Source organism: Arachis ipaensis, chromosome B2 (genome assembly GCF_059453495.1).
Source record: "Arachis ipaensis isolate K30076 ecotype BB chromosome B2, ASM5945349v1, whole genome shotgun sequence".
Lineage (NCBI taxonomy): Eukaryota > Viridiplantae > Streptophyta > Magnoliopsida > Fabales > Fabaceae > Arachis > Arachis ipaensis.
Window position 1 is genome coordinate 20,301,543 of NC_142437.1, and position 26,850 is coordinate 20,328,392.

A 26,850-nucleotide genomic window follows, 5' to 3' on the forward strand; every position below is an offset into this window, starting at 1 on the left:
GTTAGCCTTGGGATAATCTTTGAGACAGTGTAAAATAGTTTTAGGAGTAGCGTTACATCTGTGGCATATATTAAAAGTAGCTAAATCACGGCTACATCTGAAATCTGCCATAGGAATAGCGTTTGTATTTTTTTGGGACATGAAGCCTCCAAATCCACAGCCAATTCTCCTCTTCTGCCCAGCTGATCTTTCTTTTTAGAGTGAATACCCCATCCGGCCCCTGACAATTATCTCGAAAGGACAACGAGGCCCCCAAGAAAAAAAAAACACCCAATCTGGCCCCTGATAATTTTTTTTGGGACTGATTAGCCCCTGTGCCAAAAAAAATAACGTTGAATTTTTTTTGGCACAGGGGCCTCGTTGTCCTTTCGAGGTAATTGTCAGGGGTCGAGTTGGGTTTTTTTTTTGTCAGGGGCCGAGTTGGGGGTTTTTTTTTGTCAGGGGCCTCGTTATCTTTCGAGGTAATTGTCAGGAGCTGATTTGGGTTTTTCTCTTCTTTTGAACAACCAATTATACCCACTATTTATAGAAAAAGAGTTTGAGGCCGAGGCATGCCAAATCCAACAGGGGTGCTCCCCAGCTTGCAGATCAGGATTATAATATTCCAAGTTGTCTAACCTCCTCCAGAATAAGGGTGTAAATCCCATTAAGGACCCACCTCCCATCATGCCAAATATCCTGAATGGTTAAAAGAGAGTCTGAAATATGAACATAGGGGAACCCATTTGCAATTGAACCCTCAAGTCTCCACTTATCAAACCAGAAAGACTGATTAGTACCCAGTACACCAAGAAAAGCCTTCTTTGAGGGCTGCAAAAGTTTTGCGAATACTTCAAATATGAGAAGCATTCTTGGGAGGACAACCATCAAAATTACCTTCTTTCTTTAAATATTTGAACCTCATAAGAGCCACCCAAGGATTATTCGGATAATGAAAAAGCTGCAATATGAGTGTTCCAAGTAAAGATAAGTTAGCACAAAATGGATCCCGAACACCAGCTCGCCTAACTTCTTAATCACTTTTTGTCAGTTAACCAAGCTGAAGCCCCTACCATCCAGATGTCCTTTCCAAAGAAATTAACGCATCATGGAAGACAATTTATCACAAACCCAGCTACGAAATAAGGAAACCTGCATGTGATAGATAGGAAGAGAAATAGCTACAGAGTTAATTAAGCACAATCTTCTTGCTCTGTTAAGAAGTCCGCCTTTTCAAATTGCAAGTTTGCCTCTGACATTCTCAAACACCTTATAGAAGGACGCCCTAGAAACCCGGGAATGGTTAAGAGTCACACCAAAATATTTTTCTAAGTTCAGAATAAGACTTGGTTTTGTAAAGCTTTTTGAAGAGGTGCTTGTGCTTTTTAAAAGTTCAAACTCCTCATTTTGTGTTTGGTAAATAAAAAAGATCATGTGTTTGTGCTTGCAGCTTTTAAAAGATCGGGGTACTTTTGAAAGCACCTAAGATAGAGTTTTTTAAAGTTGGCTTGTGCTTTTCAAAATTTAAAAGTCTAATATAACCTCATATGTTAACTAATTTTCAAATTTAATGCTTGCATTTATGTCTATTAGGTAGCGTTTGGTGGAGAGACAGAGACGGAAAGACTGAAACTGAGAGACAGAGACTAAGAGACAGGGATTGAAATAAATCTCAGTATTCTGTTTGGTGCAAAATGGGAGACAGGAATTGAAACAAAAATGAAACTCTAATTTAATTTGCACAAAGGGTAAAATTGGAATTAATTAATTGAAATGAAAGTATTTTAGGTATAAAATGTTATTAAAGTTTCAGTCTCCATCTCTAAAAATTTCAGTCCCTGTGTCCCTACTTTTTGGAGGTACTGAAATACTGAAATTTTAGAGACAGAGACAGAAATTTTAATACCAGTCTCTGAACTAACAAACACGATACTGAGTCTCAGTCTCTCAGTCTCTGTTTCAGTACCTCAAAACAAACGCTACCTTATAGTATTTTTAAATTTTAAAAGTTATTTTACCAAATGCAATTGTTGTTGTTTGTGATTATTAAAAGTAATTTTTAATTTGATTTACCAAACATAAATGCTATTCCTTTTAAAAAGCCATCTTTTAAAAGTTAACTTTTATAAACTACTTTTAAAAAGTAAAAGCTTTACTAAACTAAGCCTAAATCTAATAGAAGACACACTTGTAAAAACATCCCTTCTGTGAGCTGAAACATTCCTAGAAAAAAGAGTTTTAGACTTATCAAGGTTAACTTTGATGGGTGGAAAAATGCCGGTTAAGATTTTCCAATAAAAACAGTGTTGTCAGTACAGTCTTAACCGACAAAATTCTCACTACCAATTTAATTTGTATCATGATTAAGATTAAATAACTGGGAGTAGAAATCCTAGGTTGTTTCCCAAAGAGTTGACACAAGGTGCAATTTATTGGTTAGGAATTTTTTTGAGAAATTTTAAAATTGGAAAATGGAAAAATAGATGGCTATCAATTTAAGCAAGAAATAGTGACAAGAGGTATTATATATTTGAAATAAAAGGCCTTGACTAGGAAAAGATTAATTGGAGTTTCTATCCTTGTTGCCTTTTCCAAGTATAATAGTAAAAGGTTTTTGCTTCCACTTAGTTATCCTCTAACTAATAAAGGAAAGTCAAGTAGGTAGCACTAACTCTGATTCACAAGTCCTAATCACTTCACGGGGAAGGATTAGAGTTAGTGAAAATTGAGTTAGCCAGCAATTTCCAATTACAATTTAATACTTGAGTATTCCAACTCAAGAATTTCCAATTAATCAACTCCAAAGCCAAGTTGAAAGCTCTACTCCATTAACACGAATGCCATTTTCACAAACATGTAAAGGGAGTAGATAACAGACATGTTAACTAAAATGAATTAATAAAATCAAAATTCGTACTGATAATTAATTAAAAGAAATTAAACAAGTAATTGAATTAAATATAAAAATAGTCACTGCATTAATAAATTCAAAATTAACAAACTCCAAACATGAATTCAAGTAACTAAATGAAAAACAAAAGAGTAGAGTGATAGAAAGACAAACTATAATGATAAAAACTCCACTAGAAGGTAGTAGTAGCTCTCTCAAGATCCAATACTGAATATGAACTAGATACGCTAAGAACCCTAGAAGAAGTAGTGTCTCCCTCTCTAGAATTCAAAAACTAAAACTAAACTAAGTGAAAAATGAAAGTGTGTTGTGTCTCAGCTTCACCCCTGCCTCTAGTCTGTGTTTTCGGGCCTGAAACTGGGTCCAAATCAACCCAAAAATCGCCCCCAGCGAGTTCTGTTACGTACAGCACGTGACGGAATGTCACGCATACGCGTCGCCCACCTTCTCTCTAGAATTAGGGTTCCTTAGTTTAATTTCTTGCAATTTCTACTTTTAATTCTTGTTTTCAATTACTTTTCCTTGTCATTTATTGTTATTGCACCTTTGTTCTTTTCTTCTATTTGTTATTTCCTCTCTTTTGTCATTTTTATGTTCATGAATACTTTTGTTAATTTCAATTTTAATTAATGCAATTTATGTTTTCATGTTGATTATTGCTTTCTTTAATTGTTGTTATTATTTTCTTGCAATTGGTTGTTGTAGCATTTATTATTTCTTGTTATTTTACCATGCTTTCTTTTCATGCCCACCAAGTGTTTGATAAAATGTTTGGTTGGGTTTTTACTTAGTTTTTCTTCTCCCTTGGCTTGAATTTGATGACTTTGGTGATCCTTGAGCCATTGATGTCCATTCTTGTTTGATTCATTAGAGTAGTTAGTTGATTTGGTTTCCATTAACACTAAGTGACCCTTAGTGTTGACTTAGGACTTATGGATTGAAATCAACTATGCTTACTTGACTTATCCTCGATGTAGGGTTAACTAAGTAGGATTAACTCTTCATAATCATCATGTCTTTGTGGTCAATGGCTAGGATAGGTAGCCTTAGCCCTCAATTCATGCCAAGAGGTTTCTTGCATTTGAAGTTTCTTTTCCTTGCATTTAATTGCTTTGACTTTTATTGCTTTGACTTTTAGTTTCTTGCATGTTAGTTTCTCACACTCTTGGTTGAGAAATTGGGTGTTTGGGTGGAATTGAGTTGTGGATGTCCATTCCGCATTGTGTAAGGATTGTTAATTGGTTTGGTTTCCCTTGACTCTATGTGACCCACTAGTGCTGACATAGGACTTAGGGATTGGAATCAATTATGCCCTTTTGACTAATTCTCAAGTAGGATTGACTAATTGGGATTAATCCCACACAATTGCCATGTTTGTGGTCCATAACTAGGATAGGAATCCCTAATTACCCAATTCTCACCAAGAGTTCTCTTTTTTAGTGTTTGGATTCTCTTTGCATTGCTTTTACTTGCTTTCCATTTAATTTCTTGCATGATCATTTACATTCCATGCTATTTACATTTCTTGTCTTCACTTGCAATCATCCAACTCCCATTTCCTCTCTTAGCCAATAATGTACACTTTATTGCAACTCCAAGGAAAGACGACCCAGGAGTCTAAATACTCTCGGTTTATTTTGTTTTAAATTTAACATTTGATTGTGAGAATTCATTGTTGGTTTGGACTATGCTACCAACGAATTGATTATGTTTTGATTGATTCCAAACCGGCACGAATTCTTCATCATCAATCGTCCTTATGGGAGAGTCAAGGGAAAATCTAAATAAGAAGTTGGACCTATGGAGAGAAGCTCTAGAAGTGTATGGTCTGCGCATAAGCCGTAGCAAGACGAAATATATGGAATGTAAGTTCGGTCTGCGAAGGAAAAATCACAATATAGAGGTGAAGATTAGAGAAAACATCTTACGAAAAGTTAAGAGTTTTAAGTATCTTGGGTGCATCATACACAATAATAGAAAGATTGAACATGATGTAAACCATAGGATCCAAGCAGGTTGGTCAAAATGGCAAAGTGCATCTGGTTTTATATGTGATAAAAAAGTGCTTTTAAAACTTAAAGGTAAATTCTATCGCACTGCTATAAGACTGGCTATGCTTTATGGTATAGAGTGTTGGGTGGCCAAAGAAGAGCACGAACATAAGCTAAATGTGGCAGAAGTGAAGATGTTGAGATGTATGAGTGGTCATACGCGATTGGATAAAATAAGGAACGAAGATATAAGGGAGAGAGCTGGAGTAGCACCCATTTGTGAAAAAGATGGTAGAATCGCATCTCAGGTAGTTTGGACATATGAGAAGAAGACCGACAGAGCACCCAGTCAAGAGGGTGGATGAGATGGAAGATGGACAAGTGGTGAAAGGAAGAGGAAGACCTAAGAAGACCATCCATGAGGTGGTCAAATGAGATCTATATGTAAACGATCTCTCTATGGACATGATACATGACAGAGCTCAATGGCATCATTTGATTCATGTAGCCGACCCCACCTAGTGGGACAAAAAATTGTTGTTGTTGTTGTAAAATTATTAGTTAATCAGAATTTTTACTAGAATTTTATTACCAAAATGATGTTACAATGCTACTAAATGAGTTAGGTTGTGTAGTATTTAGTGTTTATTTGGATGTCATTAAGTAGATAAAAAAATATTTTTTAATAGAGTAAAGTATCGTTTTTGTCCTCGACGTTTGGGGTAAATCCTATTTGTGTCCCTAACGTTTAAATCGTCCTATTTGTATCCCTAACATTTGTAAAAGTGATTCAATGTTATCCTGCCGTCAATTACACATCATGAACGCTTTAGTTTTTTTTTTTTGTGACTAAATAGAAAAGAAAGAAAAAAAGAGACAAAACCAAATTAATTGGCTAGGGTTATATCTAAATCTATTAGATGTTGAAGCTCACTCCATGGTTGGCTCCAATTCGAGTGAATGTCCGCGCCAGAAGCAGCTGCTTTAGCCATACAATCTGCAACACTATTTGCAGTCCTCTGAATTAAAAGAATAGAGACTCTCCAATTCCAATTCATAACCTCCTGTATATGCTTTGCCAAATCCCATTCCGGAATATCCTTACCAAGCATTCTTTAGTTTACCAAGAAAAGAGCTTCTAAATAGTCTGTTTCACAAATAACCTCACGAAATCCACTCTCCCAAGCAAGAAGTAAACCTCTCCAAATTGCATACAATTCAGCAAAAAGAACACTACACACTTCGACTTTCCCAGTGCAACCTTTCAACCAACATCCATCAGGATTGCGAATGATACAACCAAAACCAGCATAGCCAAAAGGAGCAAACCAACTAGCATCACAATTCAATTTAATAGAATGAACTGGAGGTGGAACCCAATGCAAACAAAGTGAAGGAGGAGACAAAGATTGATGCATAGCAAAAATAATGTAAAATTCCCTTACTGAACTACGAATCAAACTCACCACTTTACTAGCACTCCATGAATCATCTATACTAAATAAGTCATGATTCCTGCTTCTCCAAATCCACCAGATGGTCGAAAAGAAAAGAAAAATATCTCCACTCCTTGCACCTCTATAGAGCCAATCATGTAAATTCGAATTATCTGAATACAGGCCTAAAAGGTTCCAGACCTCCTTGGCACTAGGGCACTCCCGAAGACAATAAAGAATGGATTCAGAACCATTCTGATATCGATGACAGGTGCTAGATAAAGCTAAACCACGACCCAAACAAAACTCTGCCGTAGGAATAGCATTATGAAGACTGAGCCAAATCAAGAACTTGTACTTCTCAGGAATATGCAGTCGCCATACCCACAACCAATTATCATGCTCATTCCAGTCAAACTTTCTTTTGGCTAGCCAATTGTACCCACTCCTAGCTGAGTAGAGTCTAGAAGATGCCACACCCCACGACCAACCCGAACTCTCTCCAGCATTCAAATTTGGATTATAAGCATTCAAACGCTGTTTGACATCTTCTGGAATGATAGAGAAAATATCATGGAGATTCCATTGACCATCTTTCCAAACATCTCTAATAGTTAAATCAGAGTCAGATATATGTACAAAAGGGACATCTTGAGCAATTGGGCCCTCAATACTCCAATTGTCAAACCAAAAGGATTGATCAAGTGACCCAACGCACCAAGAGAAGGCATCCTTAAGAGCACCAAAAGCCTTTGAGATACTCTTCCAAACATGAGAAGCATTGCAAGAGACAGGGCCATCTAAAACTCCCTCATTCCTCAGATACTTTGCCCTCAATAGAGCAACCCAAGGCTTGTCCTGACAATGAAAAAGTTGCCAAACCAATTTACCAAGTAAAGATATATTAACACACGCAGGATCTCTAACACCTAGGCCACCAAATTTCTTTGGAGTGATCACGGTCCTCCAATTAACAAGAGAAAGACCTCTACCATCAACTTGACCCTTCCAAAGGAACTGTTTCATCATAGAAGACAATTTATCGCAAACCCAATTTGAAAAAAAGATACCTGCATATGATAGACAGGAATGGATGCTGCAACAGAATTGATCAGGCAAAGTCTCCCTGCTTTATTTAGAAGCCTTCCTTTCCAATTAGCTGATCTTCCCCTCACCTTTTCAATCACCGAATGAAAAGAAGCCCTACTGGTATGGGAATGATTAAGGTTAACTCCAAGATATCTTCCTAAGTCCAAAGCAAACCGTATTGAAGAAACACTAGTAAAAATATCTCTTCTACGAGCAGTCACATTTTTAGAACAAAAAGCTTTAGACTTTTCAAGATTCACTTTCATGCCAGATGCCTTGCAAAAAATGTTAAGAGAATGCATGACCATTTGGACCTGACTCTTTGTAGCCTGACAGAAGAGTAAGAGATCATCTGCAAACATCAAATGAGAAAATTTTGGGCCACCCCTAGTGACAGAAACTGGTTTCCACACACCCTCGACCACCTTATGAGATATATAGCAAGCAAGTCTTTCCATACAAAGCTCAAATAAGTAAGGAGACATTGGATCGCCCTGTCTAAGTCCCCTTCTAGGAGCAAAACTATCCAATCTATTCTCATTCCACATAATAGAAAGAGATGATGCATGGACACAATTCATAATCAAATTAACAGTGATGATAGGGAAACCAAAAGCAATGAGAGTACTCTCCAAAAACCTCCAATCCACCCTATCATAAGCTTTTTCAAGATTAATTTTAAAAGCAAAAGTACCTTTCTTGGATTTTGTGTGCTTCATGAAATTCAGAATTTCTTGGGCCACAATAATATTATCAGGAGCACCACGATCCGGAATAAAACTTCCTTGTAAAGGACTAACAATATATGGAAGAAAAGGCCGAAGTCGGTTAGTCAATACTTTGGTGATAATTTTATAAACAACATTACACAAGCTAATAGGCCTGAAATCCTTCATAAAGGTAGGGTTATCAATTTTAGGAATAAGCACAATCAGAGTTTCCATGATGCTAGGATTTAAGAACTCTCCCAAAAAAGAGCTCCGGACAATATTCCAAATCTCAGTGCCTACTATCTCCCAATATTCTTTAAAAAAAATAAGCTTGAAAGCTATCTGGACCAGGAGTCTTAAAAGGGCTCATACTGAATACGGCTGACTTGACTTCCGCAAAAGAGACAGGGTCAATTAACCTAGCACAAGCCTCAGTGCTTAGAGTGGGCATCGGAACATCCCCTAAACAATCAACCTCAACCTCTTCCATTGTACCAAAGAGATTCTTGTAAAAAGAGAGGGCTTCTTTCTGGAGAATATCTGGATCAGTAGACCAAGACCCATCTCTAACATATAATCCATGTACTCTATTATGGTTTCTACGCACCAAAGTCTGAAGATGAAAGAATTTAGTATTTCTATCCCCATACTTGACCCACTGCTCTCTAGATTTCTGGCACCAAAAAAGTTCCTCTTGCAATAAAAGCCTATTGTAATCTTCCCTCAGTTCAGCTTCTTTAATTCTCAGAGATAACACATCGGTAACCTCCAAACGCCGTTGAATCTGATCAATCTGATATTCCAGCTTATTTTTTCGCACAAAAATATTTCCAAAAATCTTTGAGTTGAAGTCCAAAGAAGCCTGTTGAACCATCTTAAGCCTTTCAGTAATGCCTCCAAACTCTTGATTCCAAGCCTTACTAATAACATGTTTATAAGAAGGATGTGTTGTCCACGCAGCTTGGAACCTAAAAGGACGAGAACCTTTCACTCTGGGGCTACCATGACAACGAACTAAAATAGGACAATGATCAGAATGAAGCCTGCTAAGAATTTCAGAATAACCCTCAGGAAACATTGTCATCCATGCCTCATTAACTAGAGCTCTATCCAACCTTTTAGCCAAGTCCCTACCAGCCTGAATTGCTCTATACCAAGTATATCTTCTACCAGTCACTTTAAGATCAAAGAGCTCACAGTCATCTAAAGTAGTAGCTAATAGACTAGCTCTGTGAGAAGAAAAATAAGCACATGTACTCTCATCTGGTGCTACAATCTCATTAAAATCACCAACAGCCATCCACGGTCCATTATGGCCTGAATTAATAGAACGCAAATGATCCCAAAATATACATCTTTTTTTGAATTGAGGACTCCCATATACTGCACTACAAAGCCAAACTAAGTTACCCACACTCACTTTCACTGTGATACATTGGCCAATTTGATCAATAACCACACAAGAAGTATTAGCAATAGAAGATAGAAACCAAATGCCACCCCTGTGTCCTACTGCTTCCTCAATACCAACACAATGAAAACCCAACTTATCCCAAAAATTCTTCAAATTATTAAACATGGTATGAGTCTCAAAGAGAAAGAAGAAAGATGGTTTATATATTCTCACCAATTTTTTGCAATGCACACGGGCCATCTTGTTAGATGCACCCCTCACATTCCAGGCTATGATATTGAAACTATCCATAAAAACAGCAAAAAGGGAGCTCCAATAACAAACCCGAGACTCAACATGATGTCCCTGTCTTCGACGATCCTGCCTTTAATGGACTCTCAAGTTGCAGCCCAATTTTCTCCGTTGAAACTTGCACCATACCCACCGTCGATGCTCCATCCTTATCTACTAGTGAATTCTGCAAAGAGTTTAGGCGAGGACGCTTTCGCACAGTGCCATTTGTTGTCTCACCTTGCTGCTGATGATGAACATTGTGCCGGGTCCCCGAAGAAGCCACACTAACCGGTTTTCCAATATTGATGCCCCTGCTTAATTTTACTTTGGATCCAGTAGCATGTATTGTACGTTGGTGATTAGGCCTTGTCCAAGTATTGGTAGCCTTGTTAGGAGTCTTCTTTGCTTTTGGTTGGACCTGATGGGTGCTAGGAGAAGGCTTTTGACCCATTTTATACTTTTCTTTCCTAATCACTTGAGTCCAGCCTTCCAAATCCTCATGTTGTGCATGGTCTACATGAATAGCATGCAAATCACTCTCCACCAAATCCGGGACAGTAACATTTACAGTCTCATCTCCAAGATTCTTGCCAAAATGAAAACTTGCCTTTTTCACATGTACTGGATTTTTTGAATTTGCGCTTTCTGGCTGCTTTGCTATATCGCTGACCACCTTGGCATTAGTTCCTCCTCCCGCATTGCTGTCAGTCTTGCACACCTTCATATCATGACCAAACTTGAGACAAGAGCCACAAATAAGGTGAAGACTTTCATATTCAACCTCATATTCAACACCTTCAACAAGAATCTTCTTAGTCACTTGGTAATCCTAAATCTATCTGAACACAGGCTCGAGCATATCGTCCTCTTTCAGCTAATTTTGTTGCCAAATCAACCTTAACGGGAATGCCAACTGCAGCCGCAACATGGAGCATTGCATCTTCTTGGTAGCACCAAATTGGTAATCCGGAAATTCTAATCCACACTAAAGTTGCTCCAAAACAGTTTTCACTTGATCTAAACTCTTGATCCCAAGGCTTCACAGCCACATAATTTCCCTCGATCATCCATAGACCTCCTAAGAGAATCTTTTCTCGCTCATCAGCCACATCAAACTTCACAAGAAAGTAGTCAAATCCCACGTCCAATAAATCAAAACCTCCCTTAATCCTCCATACTGTTCGGAGTTTATGAGACAATGCAGTGTAGCTATAATGTTTACCTAGCACCTTAATCACTATAGCATCCTTATAAGGTTCTGCCAAGCAATTCTTAGCTTCTTGGGTAAACGTGACACTCGGTGGCAAGAGATCTCCTTGCTTCCCAGAAACTACCGCAATGTTATCTCCCGATAAAGTTCCAACGAGTGAAAAAGCTTTAGCAATCTTGGAACCTACAACTTTGTCCCTGAAAGAAACCTTCAAAGGCTTAGAAACCCCTCCCAAAATATTATCCTCCTTTTCCCCTGATGCAATCTCTCCCCCGCTCTCCCCCTTATCTCTTCCGCCGACATTATCGGCTGCCTCACCGTGTTTCACCCTCAAAGTCTCTTTCCCGCTCACTCCACCGCTCATCTTCGATTTTCAAAATTGTACAGAGTACGGAGTACGTACTCCTACTAAACCCTAAAAATTCTAACGCTTTAGTTTGAGTTTTAAAAACCTCTTCTTGAAGTTAGAATATACATGTTTGGGATAGAATTGATGATCTACTCCGAAAAATAGCTCATCAAATGTTAAAACTAATTCCTATAACATTTACATAATTCACTTTTCTAAGGACATAATTGAATCTAAACACAAATAGTGGGTATAATATTAAAATCGACCACATCCAAGTGAGACCTAATTGAGAATGAATACATCTAAGTGAGAATAATTGAAAAACATAATCTGATTTGTTAGTATAATTGATAGTAGGATAACATTGAATCACTTTTATAAACGTTAAGAATACAAATAGGACGATTTAAACGTTAGGGACACAAACAGGACTTACCCCAAACGTTGGGGACAAAAACGATACTTTACTCTTTTTAATAAAAAAAAGTTTTTTTAGTATGTTTGTTAAATTTTTAATAATAAAAGTAAAAATATTAGAAAAATAAAAAAAATCTTTTTTGAAAAAGCTACCATTTATATTTTTTTTAAAGATATTTTTTACGTAATAAATAAAAAAAGTATTTTTATATTATTATACCCAAACATAATTGATAAATAAAAAAAATTTGTGATTAAGCAAGGGCCTCAAGGCCTATAAAAAGATCTTGTTATATGAGATATCCAAATATAAAATTACTTTTATTTTTTTATAAAATCTTTAAAAAAATATCTTTTTTTAAGAGTAAAGTATCGTTTTTGTCCCCAACATTTAGGATAAGTCCTATTTGTGTCCTTAGCGTTTAAATTGTTCTATTTGTATCCCTAACGTTTATAAAAGTTATTCAATGTTATCATGCTGTCAATTATACTAATAGATCAGATTATTTTTTTCAATTATTCTCACTTGGATGTATTCATTTTCAATTAGGTCTCATTTGGATGTGTTCGATTTTAATATTGTATCCAAAATTTGTGTTCAGGTTCAATTTTGTCCCTAAAAAAGTGAATTATGTAAATGTTGCAGGGATGAGTTTCAACTTTTAATAAGTTATTATCCGGAGTAGATCATCGGTTCTGACCTAGACATTGGTATTCTAACTTCAAGAAAAGATTTTCAGAACTCCAACTAAAGCTCATGATGTGTAATTAATGACAGAATAACATTGAATCACTTTTACAAACATTAGGGATATAAATAAGACGATTTAAATGTTAGTAATACAAATAGGACTTATTTCAAACGATTGAAACAAAAATAATATTTTACTATTTTTTTAAAAACCCACCTAAATATTTCAATTTTAAAAAAATAAAAATATTACAATTATATTTAAGTTAAATATACAATAATAAAAAAAATACTTTTCTGTTTATTCATTATGTTAAAAACATATTTTTTATGTAAAAAATCTTTAAAAACTTATAATTTCTCTAAAAATATATTTTTTATTTTTTTAATATTTTTGCTTTTACTATTAAAATTTTACCAAATATACTAACAAATAAAAAAAATTCAATAAAAAAATCTGTTTCTAACGAACTCTAAACAAGTCCTGAATCCCAATTGTGATTCTAACATGTACCATCCATCTTTGGTAGAAATTTCAAATTACATAAATGATATTGGAACCTACGGCTTCCATGCATCATTTTAGTGCACAACAAGAGGGACAAAAAAATGAAGAAACACTATCAAGCATGGAGCAATGCATTGGACCACAGTCCCACAGTATGTCTCCTCTATCTATCCAGGTTCCAATCTTCAGCATAATATTGATTATCATAAATAATTCATATAATGCTATTATCAACGACATTACAAGTTACATAAACATAACTAACACTTTCGATTACAATTAACAGCACACGTTTCAGTATTAAGTACGCGAATCGTAAGCAGAAACAGTGAATTAAACACGGAATCAACAAATTACAAACACATCATAAGCAATTTCTTTCTTCTCAATTTCCACTATATTCGATTGTAATAGAAAACAATCCACAAACGACTCTCATAAACCCTAACTCAACCACACAATTTTGAATATATACTCTCGTCCAGCATTCTTAGCCGGAGTATGCGCCTCCGCCGCCGGGATCTTCACTGCCCTAACTTCTTAGGGCTCTCGATCATCCTCGAGGTAATCTTCGTAACGGTACAGTCACGGCGACGACGGAGAGGATATCCTTGGTGCAGTCGCGGAGGGAGATGAATTCTTCGGTGGAGGATCCGAAGGGCGCGGGGAGGCGAGGGAGACTGTCGATCTTGCGGCGGCGGAGTCCTCGAAGGCACGGTTGAAGAAGATCTCGGAAGAGAAAGGGTAGAAGGAGCGGACGCCGGTGAAGGTGGCGAGGGTAGCGGTGAACGGGGGGAGGGGTCGTCGGATGAAGAAAGGGAGAAGGTCTCGGAGGAGATGACCAAGGTCCGTCAGGAGCGGGCGGAAGCGGTGGTGGCTGCGAGGGCAACGAGGAGGCCAAGGACGACGGCTATCTTGAGGAGGTGGGCCACGATAGAGAGCGCAATTGGAATAAAGAAATTGAACGCAGAAGAATGTGTGTGGGGTGGAAAAGAAAGTACAATAGAAAGGTTTTGGTTTTTTGACTCTTTTTTTTTTTTTTTTTTTTTTTTCATGCATGGGTTTTCCAATTTAACCCTCTAAAAGTTTCCCTTACATAATAGATAAGGAAATTATTATTCTCGTTCTTAATTCCTAATATTTTCATCTATTATATATTATTTTTAAATTATTTTTACGATAATTTTTTTTTATAACTCTAAAAAAGTTTATTTTTATGTGTGTAAAATTTAATGATATATTGCCCATCTTTATTTTGGTTTAAATATATGTGTATTATTCCTTTATTTGGTATATTTTCTTCATTATTGTTATGATTTTGTCTTTGTAAGATCATATTTTCTCTATTAACTAAAAAATTAGAGTAAATATATATAGATTTATTAATGTTTTTAATAGGATTTAAGTAGCATTAATTCTTTTTTAAAACCAAAACACTAAAAAAAATAAGAGTAATATTGATAATTAGTTATTTACTCTAAAAAGATCAAGACAAAATAATATTTTATGAAAAAAATAAAATTTATATTTTAAAACAAAAATAACATTTGTCAAAAAAAAGAAAACAAGATTTTCTTATTATAATCTCTCTCTCTCTCATACATGCACATTTGTTTTCTGCGGCCATTCCTTTCTCTCTCTCTCTCTGTTTCTCTCTCTTCAAACCAGACAAGACACAGCTTCCTCCGTTAATCCTCCAAACTTTCTGTTTTTGTGGAAACTGCCTTTTTGTCTCTTCCTATCTCTCAATCCAGAACATACCCTTCAATTTCATCTTCCAATTTTCCCCCTTTTCTTTTGCATAAAGTTCATTTTTTCTCTCTCATAATTTTCTTTGTGCCACCATCAAGTTCTTTTCTTTCTTTTCTTTTTTTAATCCCCCTCCTCCTTCCTCTTATTCTCCTCCTCCATGGTCAATGGGGTCCTGTTTCTTAAGGGCTTCAATTTTTGTTGAACTAGGTTGATTCAATGGGGTTACCTTTTGGAGGAATGTAGCTGGAGGAGGTTCTTTTTATGCTATGAATAAAGAATTTCATCCTCATTCGTTATGGGGATGATGCAAATTCCATAAATTTGATTCAATCTTTTGTTCTTTCAAAATTTATTTTGTTTTCTATACAAGCCAATTTAGCTTTATTATATCATCTAGGTTCTCAATTTTTATTGGGTTTGGTTGGAAATTGGAGGCAAGCTTGGATTTTTTTTCTTCTTTTCTTTTTTCGTTTTGGACTCTGGTGAATCTCTGTTGTTTGGGATTGTGCACAATCAATTAGTGCATTGAGGCACACAAAATTGAGCAGAAAAAGGTCATAGCAGTTGATTATCATGGATCATATTATTGGTGGGAAGTTTAAACTTGGAAGGAAAATTGGGAGTGGGTCTTTTGGGGAGCTCTTTATATGTATGTTCGTTCTTTTTTCCTTTTTTTTTGTTTTTGTTTGTTTTGAACTAATTAATTTGATTCTTATTATATTGTTTTCATGTTGATGTTAACATATTTCTTCTTTTGTTTCTTATGTTAGGTGTTAATATACAAACTGGAGAGGAGGTTGCTTGTAAGCTGGTATGTTAAAAAATTTCTGCTTCTTTTAACCCTTTTCTTAATCTTTTCTTATGATGGTTCTAAAATTTTTTATTCTATCTTGAATGTATAAAATGGATAGTATGATTCTCCATGGGGTCTTTTATTATTTCTGGTGGTAATCATTTTGTTAAGGTTGTTTTTCTTAATGAGATGGGGGTTCCTAGTTTCCTACTATGTATAAGGATGCATGAAATTTAGCATGAGATAATGAGTTTAACTTTTATCTGGATAAATAACAAAAGAAATGGCATGCCGTAATGTTTTGTTAACTTGATTTTGGGATGATAATGGATGATCAAGGTTTAACATAGATCAATAAGGTAGTGTTCGGTTATTGCCTAAGACAGAGGAGACAGAAACTAAGCCACTAAGGACAAAAATATGTTTGCAGAAGGGGATGGAAACCTGGATAATTTTTAGGATAGTTTCATTACTTCCAAAACAGAGAGGGACACAAGAGACATATCCTGGAGATGATTTTTAAACTAATTTTTGTACCTTAAAGTGAAATGTTAAATGTAAATTTGTATTTACTTTGTAATTTGTTTTACGGCTGCTGGATGCACACTTTGGTTCCCAATGTTAAAATACAATTTACTTTGGATTATGAATCATGTTTTACTGCCAGATAATGACATTAGTTTGCTCATGATATTCTGTGGTTTGAATTTCTCAGGAGCCTGTGAAGACCAGGCATCCACAGCTTCACTATGAGTCGAAATTGTATATGCTTCTCCAAGGAGGAAGTAAGTCTAGATCTATTTATTCTTTTAGTATTGGGTGTGCTAAAATTATTATCTAACTTAATCGTAGAAGTTTCACGGGGAAACCAAAAATGTTTTTGCAGTTGTTAGTAACATGCTCCATATTTTAGTCTTTTAATTGGTCTTATTTGTCCCCTCCAAACAAAGTGAATAAGAAAAATGTTATAAGACCATGAAGAATGTCTCATTTTGAGTAATCTAATATGGTTCTTTTCCTTCATGTAGCGGGGATTCCCCATCTCAAGTGGTTTGGTGTTGAGGGAGACTACAATGTCATGGTTATTGACCTCCTCGGTCCAAGTCTAGAAGATTTGTTTAATTATTGCAACCGTAAGTTCTCATTGAAGACAGTGTTAATGCTTGCTGATCAATTGGTAAGTCTAATCAGCAACGATTATCCAAGAAGGCACCTTAGGTAGTGATTTGAAAGTTTTAGTTACCTCATTTTATTGTTTGATTGCAGATTAACAGAGTCGAATATATGCATTCAAGAGGTTTTCTTCACCGGGACATAAAGCCAGACAATTTTTTAATGGGCTTAGGCCGCAAAGCAAATCAGGTGTGTTATTTTTTCTGTATTTACACTTTTTGTTCCCAACATATGAATAGTTTATATGCTTACTCCCTAACTTGTATAAATTTTATTTTTGGATGCGTGAAGCATAACTCCGTTTTTCTGAGCATGCAAATTTGAGTTCTTCTAACTATATATCATTTCTGGTATCTTATTTCAGGTATACATTATTGACTATGGCCTTGCGAAAAAGTATAGGGATCTTCAAACTCATAGACACATACCATACAGGTTAGTGTCCTCATTATTTCAAGATATTAAGGTTCATTATTTAAGTGAAAACTTGAGCAAAACAAAACATGTAGTCTTAATAATTGCATGATCTTGGTATTTAATGTATGTGCGCATGTGTGCGTGTTTGTTTTTTTGGCATCTCTTTAGCCAGCTTTAATGCCATTTCTAGTGGAAACTGGAAAGTTTAAAACTTAAGTTTTTGTAATATTAGTATATTTTATCTAATTCCATCAAACTGGGTTCCACAAGTTCCACTTAACTCTTATAGAAGAGTGCATTATGCGAATCCAAACCCAGTTACCCAAAACAGGGACTTAAGCAACCTGGGATTTGTATTCAGTTTCAATATTTGAGTAAAAAGTCATGTTTGTCTTCCTTGAACAGGGAAAACAAGAATCTTACTGGTACAGCACGCTATGCAAGTGTCAACACACATCTTGGAATTGGTGAGTGCTATTATTGTACAGTTTATTCTTTCTTTTTCTTTTCCCTGTTGATAAAAATTAGAAGTGGGTTATTACATATAGTATTGAACGTTTCCAATTATCTGATTGCACTTTACTTTTCTGGCAGAACAAAGCAGAAGGGATGATCTGGAATCTCTTGGCTATGTGCTCATGTACTTCTTAAGGGGAAGGTAAGATAATCGACCAACATATCTTTTCTACTCGATACTGGAGTTTGGATGTTATTACAATATATTTTTAGTACTATCACCTTGCATTTTGTTTTTTCAGTCTTCCCTGGCAGGGACTTAAGGCTGGCAACAAAAAACAAAAATATGATAGAATCAGTGAGAAGAAAGTATCAACTCCCATAGAGGTATGAAGAGTAGCTAGATCCTTTTAGACTTTTCTCGATAAAACTAGCAGGTGTTTGTTTCAGTTGAATAATCACCTTCCTGAAAAAATAAATCAGGTTCCACACATTTGAATAAATCTATAAAAATAATCAGAATTTTATTTTAAAAGAAAAAAAGAAACAAGTTTTCAGCTTTTTCAATCATGTTGAAGATTTGAGCCTCAAAATCACTATTTTTCAAAAATGGAAACAAACATACCCCCAAACTGTTAATCTAGATCCAGATTATGATGTTAAAACTAGATTAGGTACATAGACCTGATCTTCAATTGTTTGATGTCATGGAGGTTAATTCTTAATCCTGTCTTCATTGCATTTGAATATGGCATTTGGCATAACCAGTAAAACTTTCCCTCTTCCTTTTTGCTTCTGTCTCAGATCAGATCTTAATCTTACTGGTCTTGTTGAATTATATGCTTGTATGAACAGGTTCTCTGCAAATCATATCCTGCTGAGTTTGTATCATACTTCCATTACTGCCGTTCTTTGCGGTTTGAAGACAAGCCAGATTATTCATATCTAAAGAGACTTTTCCGTGACCTGTTTATTCGAGAAGGCATGTTAATCCAAAACATATAGTTTGGAGGATCCATTCAGTATATTATTTTGAAACACGAAGTATTTTTTTGTGTTTGTAAATTAATCTGAACAATTTTGTTGCTGTAGGCCATCAATTCGACTATGTTTTTGACTGGACTGTACTGAAGTATCCACATGTTGGCGACAGCAGCTCTAGAGGGCGGGTTAGCACTTTAATCTTTTTCTTATTTTATTTTTTTGCTTTCTATTTACTTATTTTGATGGTTACTTAACATTAGTTGTCGCAATTAACAGAATGGTGCCGGCAAGGCAGCTATGAATGCTGGGCCAACTGCATACAAACCTGAAAAGATCTCAGGTCTGTTCTTTTTCACCTTAGTACTATTCCAGAATATAATAGTTTTAGACCATTCTGCCATCATTATCTTTCATTGCTTACATCATAATGAAATTAATTAACCTGTCTCAAATTCGAAAAGTATATAACCCTGAATCATGTGCATGCTTCTTTTAGTTGGAAGAGATAGCCGAGAGCAATACGATGTATACGACCGGAGGAACCAAATGACTAGCCCTCCTGTTGATCACATGAGATACAGAAGTTCTGACGATGTAGCAATACACAGGGATATGGTAATATTTTGTTTCCTTACTTTTCTTTGTTATTATTAACTCATTGCTGAAGCTATGCATCATTTATTCAAAATTTCTGACGTTTGGTGGCTTTACCTTGTATTGACAGCACCATGATGAATATGACGAATACAATACAACTCGTTATGCGAGCACTTCAAGAAGGGCTATAGTCACATCAAATAAGCATGTTTCCTCAGGCGACTATGGTTATGCTGGGATGACACCGAGTAGGGGCTACGGTGGGATGACCCCAAGTAGAGGCTACGGTAACCCTGGCATGACCCCAAGTAGGGGTCATCCCACCGGTCATGCCGGTAACCCTGGCATGACCCCGAGCAGGGGCCATCCAACCACCACACATCGGATTCAACCTATTTATGAGACCAAACCAGCAACTTTTACTCGCAATGGATCTACAAGACGCCAGCGTGATGAAACTCTAAGGAACTTCGAGCACCTTAATATCAGGAAGTAATCAAGTAAAGGGGGTGCACCTTGTCTTCTAAACTCCTATATTGCCCCGGGAAATGCTCGAATGGATTTTATTCAAGAACAATCTCAAGCATTGTTGAAAGAATCAAAGTTCATGTGAATATTAGTATATATTACTGAATCAACAATGAGGTCATTAATGGTCATTAATGCCATGATCTCTTAAACCTCACCTTTTTTTTTTGTTTCCGACCGGGGGACTATTTTCTGCCCCCCATGCTTGCCCCTGAAGGTTACAATGTGTTCTTTAAAAAACATGCAAAAGGGAATCCAACAAGATTCTTGTTATATAAAAATATTTTATTATTATTATTATATATACTAGATGAAACTGAGTTGTAGCAAGATATGATGATCATACAGTGTTATTGTCGGTTGACATGAGGTCCAACACTGTCTATATAATGTTTATTACCACCTACCCTTTGAGAAATTGAATTTATTGAGAAGCTTGCATTTGGTTTCAAACTAGAAAATTCAGTGTCATGATCTTTTACATTCTTATACATTTCTTGTCAAGAAAGGCGCGTACATTCGACTCACATTTGCAATCTATGGATGTAGAGACTAGAGAGAGATTTTCTGGCTCGGTTACTCACTTATTTCCTCTAACAAAAATGTTATTCGTGTACTAAAATCAACTATTAAAATTAGCGACCAATATATTTGTGTATAAATACATGTGTGATTTAATTTATATTTTCAATGTGTATTTATATTCCAGCATGTATTTTATACTAGGAGCTGATTTTGGTGTACACGTAGCATAGTTCTTCCTCTAAATGAACGTAAAAGCACTAGTTTTCAAAAAACTATCTTTAAGGACCACCTTTGGGTTGGTTTATGTGCTGATTTTTTTGCTTGATGTTTAATGATCAATCTATAGTTCTACATGAATACTTAAAATGTATGAACAAGATATGAAGCCGAGGCTTCAAGAATCAACACATGCTGATGCTTTTGGTAAGGTGTGATAAAAAATAAAATAAAAATAAAGAGCTGAAATTGTAATGCATCTCAACATAAATGGGGACGTCATTTTTTTATCACCCAGAACATACAACAACTTAGTAGTTTTGCGTAGTTGCATTTACAGATAGCATCAAACTTAGTTATGATGTTCTGTGATTTAATGTTCTTTCCATCCCCAATTACAAGTACTATGGTATATATTCTCTATCTCAGCTTAGAATCCATTCCATTACATTGAAGGAGTTATGGAAAGAATTTACAACTGAGTTTAATGGGAATCATAATCTTTGAACAAAATATTATGGGTTTCTAAGAGCGGCCAAACGTTCCTCAAGTTCATCAATGCCAGAGCTGAAAATGCATCAAATTTCCAAGGTCAAATAATCTGAACATAAAAATCAAACATCTAAAGTTTTAACATAGTAGAGAAAGAAAATTGATGAAAAATTAATGTTAGATGGCATTCCCAGTTTCCTGCAGCAAATATAATTTACATAAAGGAATCCAATCTTCTTTTACTCAAAAAAGAAATTTAGAACGAAGGAAAGCTGATAAACTATTGATGAAAAGGAAATTCGATCATAAATACCTGCCAACATTTTCGGTATTCTTTGATTTGATTCTCCCTTTGGGGGCTGCTGATAACTGGAAAAGTTCAAAGTGAAGACAAATCAATTAGATTGAGCAAAAGCATTGAAACAAATGATAACAGTGTAGAGATTATTGAAAACGATTCCAACCTGTGAGGCGACGTCAACGCCAATTTCATCAAGCACCTGTTCGAAAAGTCAATTGAAATTTCCATCAAATCCTTTTTGTAATTTCAAAAGCCCTGGTACCTCAAAATAACCAAATCTTGAATTTCTGCCTTATTCGGACTAATTGCTCACTTTGCGAATGCACAATCATTACTTTAGTTCTAAACCTTATACACTAGACTATAAACCAAATGCAGTACCTGATTTGTCAGCTCTTCAGTCTCGTCTTCAGCTTCATCATCATCCAAGGCTTCATCTATGGCATCCGACATCATTTCAGTCTGGGCATATAAAATACACCATAATAGTCCGTGATCCATGGAAACTTAAGTAACAATGATCTGTACCAACTTTAAAATATTCTAAAATCAAACATAATCTCACGGTCATATCCATTTGTGCTGATTGTTTCTGGAACTCCTGTATAGTTTTGGCCTGCTTTGCAGGTGCCATTTGCTGTAAACAAGATTCTCGAATTTAGCACAGGTGAAGACGGTTAAAATAAATTATGCAGAAACTACTTCATGGACTCCAATAACAAAAAGAGATTCCTCACAAGCCTTTGAAAAAACAAAAAATTTCAATAAATTGACCATTCAATGGAAACTAAACTCTCTCACTCTCACAAGCCTGATAATAAGTAATAACCCATAAATGCCAACCTGGTAAACACTAGCACATCAAGCGGTCAATGCCTTGATTCAATGTCATTGTCAAGTCAAAATACATAATAACATTTGCCAAAAATCATGCGAGACTTTCATACAAACAAAGAACTTTCGAGTCTCTCTATGAAAAGAGAAATTTTGGGATATAACTAAATTATAAAGATAAAAACATGTTACCTTATTCATAGCTGCCATTGCCTTAGTGGCACCTTTCATGCCAACAGCAATGGAAGACTGAGCATGCATCGCCTGTGTAAGAAACAAAAAATGTAGCAACGACCACAAATCATCTATCTTTCGTTCATGCTCACTCGCAAGTACGAAAAACAAGAGACCATAGAGACAACAGTTAAACAACTCAGGCATACCTGTGTGTGAGTTGCTATGCCCCTCATCTGAGCTCGACTACCTTGAAGATTAGCTATTTGTTGCCTAAGCCTGATCAACTGCCGCGCTAGAATTTTAGTTGCAGCCTGAAAAAAATGCATGATGTGTAAGGGAAATATCAAAAACCCACGTGCAGTATATCAACAACATATCATGGTAACAGATGATCAAGTCTGAATGCAGAAAACAAAACTATGATCAACGCATATCATAGTTAGAAAAACACAACGAAAGCAAGTCCGCCTCTAAGATAAACAATTGAAGGCGCATAATATCCACCATCGGGCCCTATTTAGTAACTATCTTAATACATGATTATAGAGATATTTGGAGAGACAAACTTATTTGGAGACGGAAATAGATTTAGAAATAGGCAAAATGCATTAGTGTACAAGTACAAAATTTGATTGATATTCTATCCATCCAAAAACTAGAGACAATAGAATAGTGACAAAGACATAACTTTTCTATCTTATCCCTATCTTCTGTCCCGTAATATCTATCTTGAGACACTTACTAAACACAACCTTAAAGTTTATAGGTTTAAATTCATGATATACTTTAAACTAGAGTAAAACAATACATCAAGGAGCGTGATTTGATAGCTTAAAAGAGTGAATACCAGCCACTCAAAGATTCGAACTAATGTCAGATAATTCTATTGAAAATTCCAGCAGCTAAATTCTGGCAAATCAATAGCTTTCCATCAAATCAAATCAAAGGTGAATACCGATTACCGAATACCCCTTTACTTGCACACTTTAGAAACAAAGTCGCTTTCAAAGATCTTTGTTCGGTTAGTTATGTACCTCATTTCCTGTCTTAGCAGTTCTCTTTATCTCAGCAACAAGCTTCTTTTCCTAAAAATATAGAAAAGCAACCACATCAGAACATAACACTCAAAACTTGAAGAATAATAGGATATTCAAATTCAATCCTTAAAAGAGTTTGATTAGAAACTTACTTCCAATTGCAATGCACTAATTTCCTTCTCTATACCTGTGGATTATAATCAAGAAAAACACATAAATATGTAAAATTGGCAACCTTAACAAGAACACCTTTAATAGCAGTTATGAACTGAAAACTGCATCAATTGCATTACCTCTAGTAGCATTTGCCATTTCTCGTTTACTCTCCCTAAGAACCTCTGGAACAAAAAAACAAAACAAAAAAACACCAATGGAACATGAGAAAAAAAAGTATTTGAGGTCAATAAATCAAGGGCATTGTAAATTAAGAAGAATTTCAATTGAAACAAACATCCAATAATTGACGGGACAAGCAATGATGAGAAATAATTCAGAAATGTTTTATTTGAAAGAAAAAGGAAGAGGAGGAACCTTTGGGAGATGGTTTCTTAGAGAAGATGTTCTTCATGGTGTGTGAACACAACGTAGTATCTGTCGAAGTCTTGGTTTTGTGAAAGGGGATTCCAAAGGGTACTGAGAATCAGTGTTCAGATCAGAACCCCGAACCAATGCTGGAGAGTGCAGGTACATAACATAACAAACATCCTCGTATTTATTAATTTTTTTTTCCTTTTTGGTATTATTGTAATATTTTTTTCCGCAGTATCCCAAACCGACGAATAAAGAATCAAGCCATTGCAGATTGGATATTTATTTAAAAACTTGTTATTAGCTAATAATTTATTATATATAAAATGAAATTTAAATTTGACGTTTATGTAAATAAATTAGACCAATCTAATTTGGTTTGACATTATGGTATTTATTAACGGAAAAGTTCTACATCTATGTAAAAATTATATGGATGGTATCCAAGTACTTTTCACTTTACGCATTTTTTTCTATCCACATACTTGTTTGTTTTACATGCGCCTCATATAATGTATATAACGTAATTCTTATTTTGCGTGATCAACCTTTCTCAACCTAAACCTTTCCATATAACGTAAACCACCTTCTTCTTCTTCTTCTTCTTCTTCTTCAATGTAATTAAATTCGTTGTTCTCCTTTATTCGCATTTTTTTCTCTGCATTATGGATCTGGATTGACTTCAACGTAATTAACTTCGTCGTTCATCTTCTTCTTCTTTTTCTTCTTCAATCTGCAATTCTGAATTGAAACAATGAATGAATCAACTTCAAATCAGTTGAATGAGTGCAATTTGGATAATTCTTCTGGAACGCATCAATTTGATGAGGTTTGGATTATTGAATTTTGAATCGAATTCAATGGAATGAAATTGCTAATTTTATTTGAAGTGAATTGAATGGACTGATGTGATCTATATCTGAATTGAATTGAATTGAATTGATAATATGTAACTGTGAGTAACTGTGAGTAACTTTTCAATTCGGTAAGTACTAAAGATTTGCTTTCACAATGTGCATGTGTTCGGTTCGGTATGCAGAAAGGAGTCTAAAAAAAATTAGACGAATATATTCTGTTTTGTTCCCCAAGCACTATATAATTGTTTCACCGTAATTAAGATTTTGGTTCACCATAATTAAGATTTCGGTTCACCATACAGATCAGCTGTGTTGTGGATGAAAAATTTGTCCTAAAGGTGGGAATGATTTTCAAGGCACTAGAAGAAACTGGAAAGTTCTACAAACATTATTCCAAACTTGCCCGTTTTTTTTACCAAAATAAGGAACACAACTCGGGACGGAGACAAGATTAAGAATCAACTAATTGTATGTACCAGAGAGGGGAGGTGGAAATCAAAGATATCTCCAACTTTGAAGACAAACCCTTCGGCTGGGTTGAATTGTCCGGCCAGAATTTATGTACACATAATGAAGAATGTTGGTGTTTGGACAATTTTCAAAGTTGTTTTGAATCACTCACATCCTTGTTGTCCAGACCAGGCTGAGATGCTCAAACAACACAGGGAGCTTAGCATGTTCGTGCGTCGCACCATTGAAACCCACGAGGAAGCCAGAATCAGACCGAGCAAAACTTACCAATCATTTGTGGCAGTAGCTGGTAGCCACCGTGAACTAGGTTTTATAGAAAAAGATGTTAGGAATTAACATCACAAGGAAAGTACAGAATATTTTCGAAGAAGATGATGCCAAAGAATTTGGGAAGTACCTAGTAAGAATGAAAGAGAAAAACCAAAATTTCTTCTTTGAACTCAACCTTGAAGGCGATCACTGCATTAAACATGCATTTTGGGCTGATGCAAGAAGCAGGGCTGCATTTGATTATTTCAGAGACGTGGTTTCATTTGACACCACCTATAAAACAAACAGGTATTCGGTTCTTTCATATATATTTTTTATGTTCAGTGAGTGTATATATTTCGGTTCACCACCGTGTGCTTGTTATTTATGCAGGTACAATTTGGTTTTAGGTTCTTTTGTGGGCGTGAATCACTACGGCCAGTCGACACTTCTTGGATGCGCGCTGATGAAAAATGAGGACATCCAATCATTTAAATGGCTATTTGAGTGTTGGCTACATTGCATGGGAGGGAAGGCACCAAAAGGTATTCTTACTGATCAATGCGCATTGATTCAAAGGGCAATTAAGCTGTGCATGCCAACAACAATTCATCGCTGGTGCATCTGGCACATTATGAAGAAGATCCCAAGCAAATTAAATGGCTACAAGGGACACAACGAAATCGAACAAGAGATGAGCCATGTTGTTTGGAACTCGTACACAAAAAAAGCATTTGACAGAAACTGGATTGATATCCTTAGAAAGTATGGCCTCGAAGGCAACAAGTGGCTTTCAGGTAATTCAGATTTCAATTCGAATTATTTTTATGCTCATATATTTTTTTCCCAAAGCATGCACTGTTTTCGGTTTACCAGACCTTATGGGTTTGGTTTGGTTTGGTTTGCAGAGTTGTACGAGGATCGACATATATGGATTCCAGTTTACTTGGATCACCACTTTTGGGCTGGGATGAGAAGCACACAAAGGAGTGAGAGAATGCATTCATTTTTCAACAAGTTCATCACACGGAATAGCTCCTTGAGACAATTCGTAAAGCAATACGACAATTGCCTAGCAAGTAGAGAGCAAGCAGAGAGAGAATTTGATGCTGTAAATTTTCACACCGTGATACCGTGCGCAACAAAATCAGCAATAGAGGCACAGTTTCAACATGTATATACCCATGAGAAGTTCAGGAAAGTTCAAGCTCAATTCAGGGAGGCATACACACATCAATAGCAGCCAAGATGAACCTCTACTGGAGCCAAAAAGTAAGAAATTTGACAAATTTGTGTTTCGGTCGCACAATATATGTGAATTTGCATCCGAGCATTTGACAAGGTCATGGTGAAGATAGAAGAATATCAAGAGAGAAGCAAAGGAAAAAGTTTGTTAACCCACGAAGAAGCGACATTAAACAATGTGAATGACCTTCAAAGCCCACTACACGTCAAAACAAGAGGTCACCCCAAGAACAGACT

At 35.8% G+C, this 26,850-nt stretch overlaps 3 protein-coding genes and 2 pseudogenes across 6 annotated transcripts; 2 read left to right on the forward strand and 3 right to left on the reverse strand.

The window, feature by feature from the left end:
• Window positions 1-594: 594 nt before the first annotated feature.
• LOC148573213 (uncharacterized) lies at window positions 595-9,695 on the reverse strand. Its single transcript, XM_088505714.1, has 5 exons — window positions 9,527-9,695; window positions 8,496-9,433; window positions 7,079-7,334; window positions 6,006-6,910; window positions 595-810 (listed from the first exon to the last, which is right to left on the reverse strand). Exons 1-5 carry the CDS (start codon window positions 9,693-9,695, stop codon window positions 595-597), a joined length of 2,484 nt encoding a protein of 827 aa, XP_088361840.1.
• A 166-nt stretch (window positions 9,696-9,861) lies between these two features.
• LOC148573214 (uncharacterized) lies at window positions 9,862-10,870 on the reverse strand (annotated as a pseudogene).
• Window positions 10,871-13,068: 2,198 nt separating this feature from the next.
• On the forward strand, window positions 13,069-19,962 carry LOC107625017 (casein kinase 1-like protein 10). Of its 4 annotated transcripts, none has more exons than XM_088504978.1 (14): window positions 13,069-13,156; window positions 15,504-15,544; window positions 16,242-16,311; window positions 16,555-16,703; window positions 16,793-16,888; window positions 17,064-17,134; window positions 17,522-17,583; window positions 17,711-17,774; window positions 17,875-17,959; window positions 18,428-18,554; window positions 18,665-18,741; window positions 18,833-18,896; window positions 19,053-19,171; window positions 19,281-19,962. In XM_088504978.1, exons 1-14 carry the CDS (start codon window positions 13,111-13,113, stop codon window positions 19,647-19,649), a joined length of 1,440 nt encoding a protein of 479 aa, XP_088361104.1. In that variant the 5' UTR covers window positions 13,069-13,110; the 3' UTR covers window positions 19,650-19,962. The 4 variants fall into 4 exon arrangements, with proteins under 4 accessions (XP_088361104.1, XP_088361102.1, XP_016183015.1 ...); XM_088504976.1 differs by having other exon boundaries at window positions 13,088-13,133; XM_016327529.3 differs by lacking the exon at window positions 13,069-13,156 and adding an exon at window positions 13,259-13,991.
• A 690-nt stretch (window positions 19,963-20,652) lies between these two features.
• LOC107625016 (vacuolar protein sorting-associated protein 2 homolog 3) lies at window positions 20,653-24,075 on the reverse strand. Its single transcript, XM_016327527.3, has 11 exons — window positions 23,795-24,075; window positions 23,557-23,601; window positions 23,416-23,450; window positions 23,261-23,311; window positions 22,433-22,537; window positions 22,242-22,313; window positions 21,781-21,852; window positions 21,597-21,677; window positions 21,379-21,414; window positions 21,228-21,283; window positions 20,653-20,989 (listed from the first exon to the last, which is right to left on the reverse strand). The coding sequence occupies exons 1-11, from the start codon at window positions 23,829-23,831 to the stop codon at window positions 20,938-20,940; spliced, it is 642 nt and encodes a 213-aa protein (XP_016183013.1). The 5' UTR covers window positions 23,832-24,075; the 3' UTR covers window positions 20,653-20,937.
• Window positions 24,076-25,525: 1,450 nt separating this feature from the next.
• LOC107626938 (protein FAR-RED IMPAIRED RESPONSE 1 pseudogene) lies at window positions 25,526-26,608 on the forward strand (annotated as a pseudogene).
• Window positions 26,609-26,850: the final 242 nt, after the last annotated feature.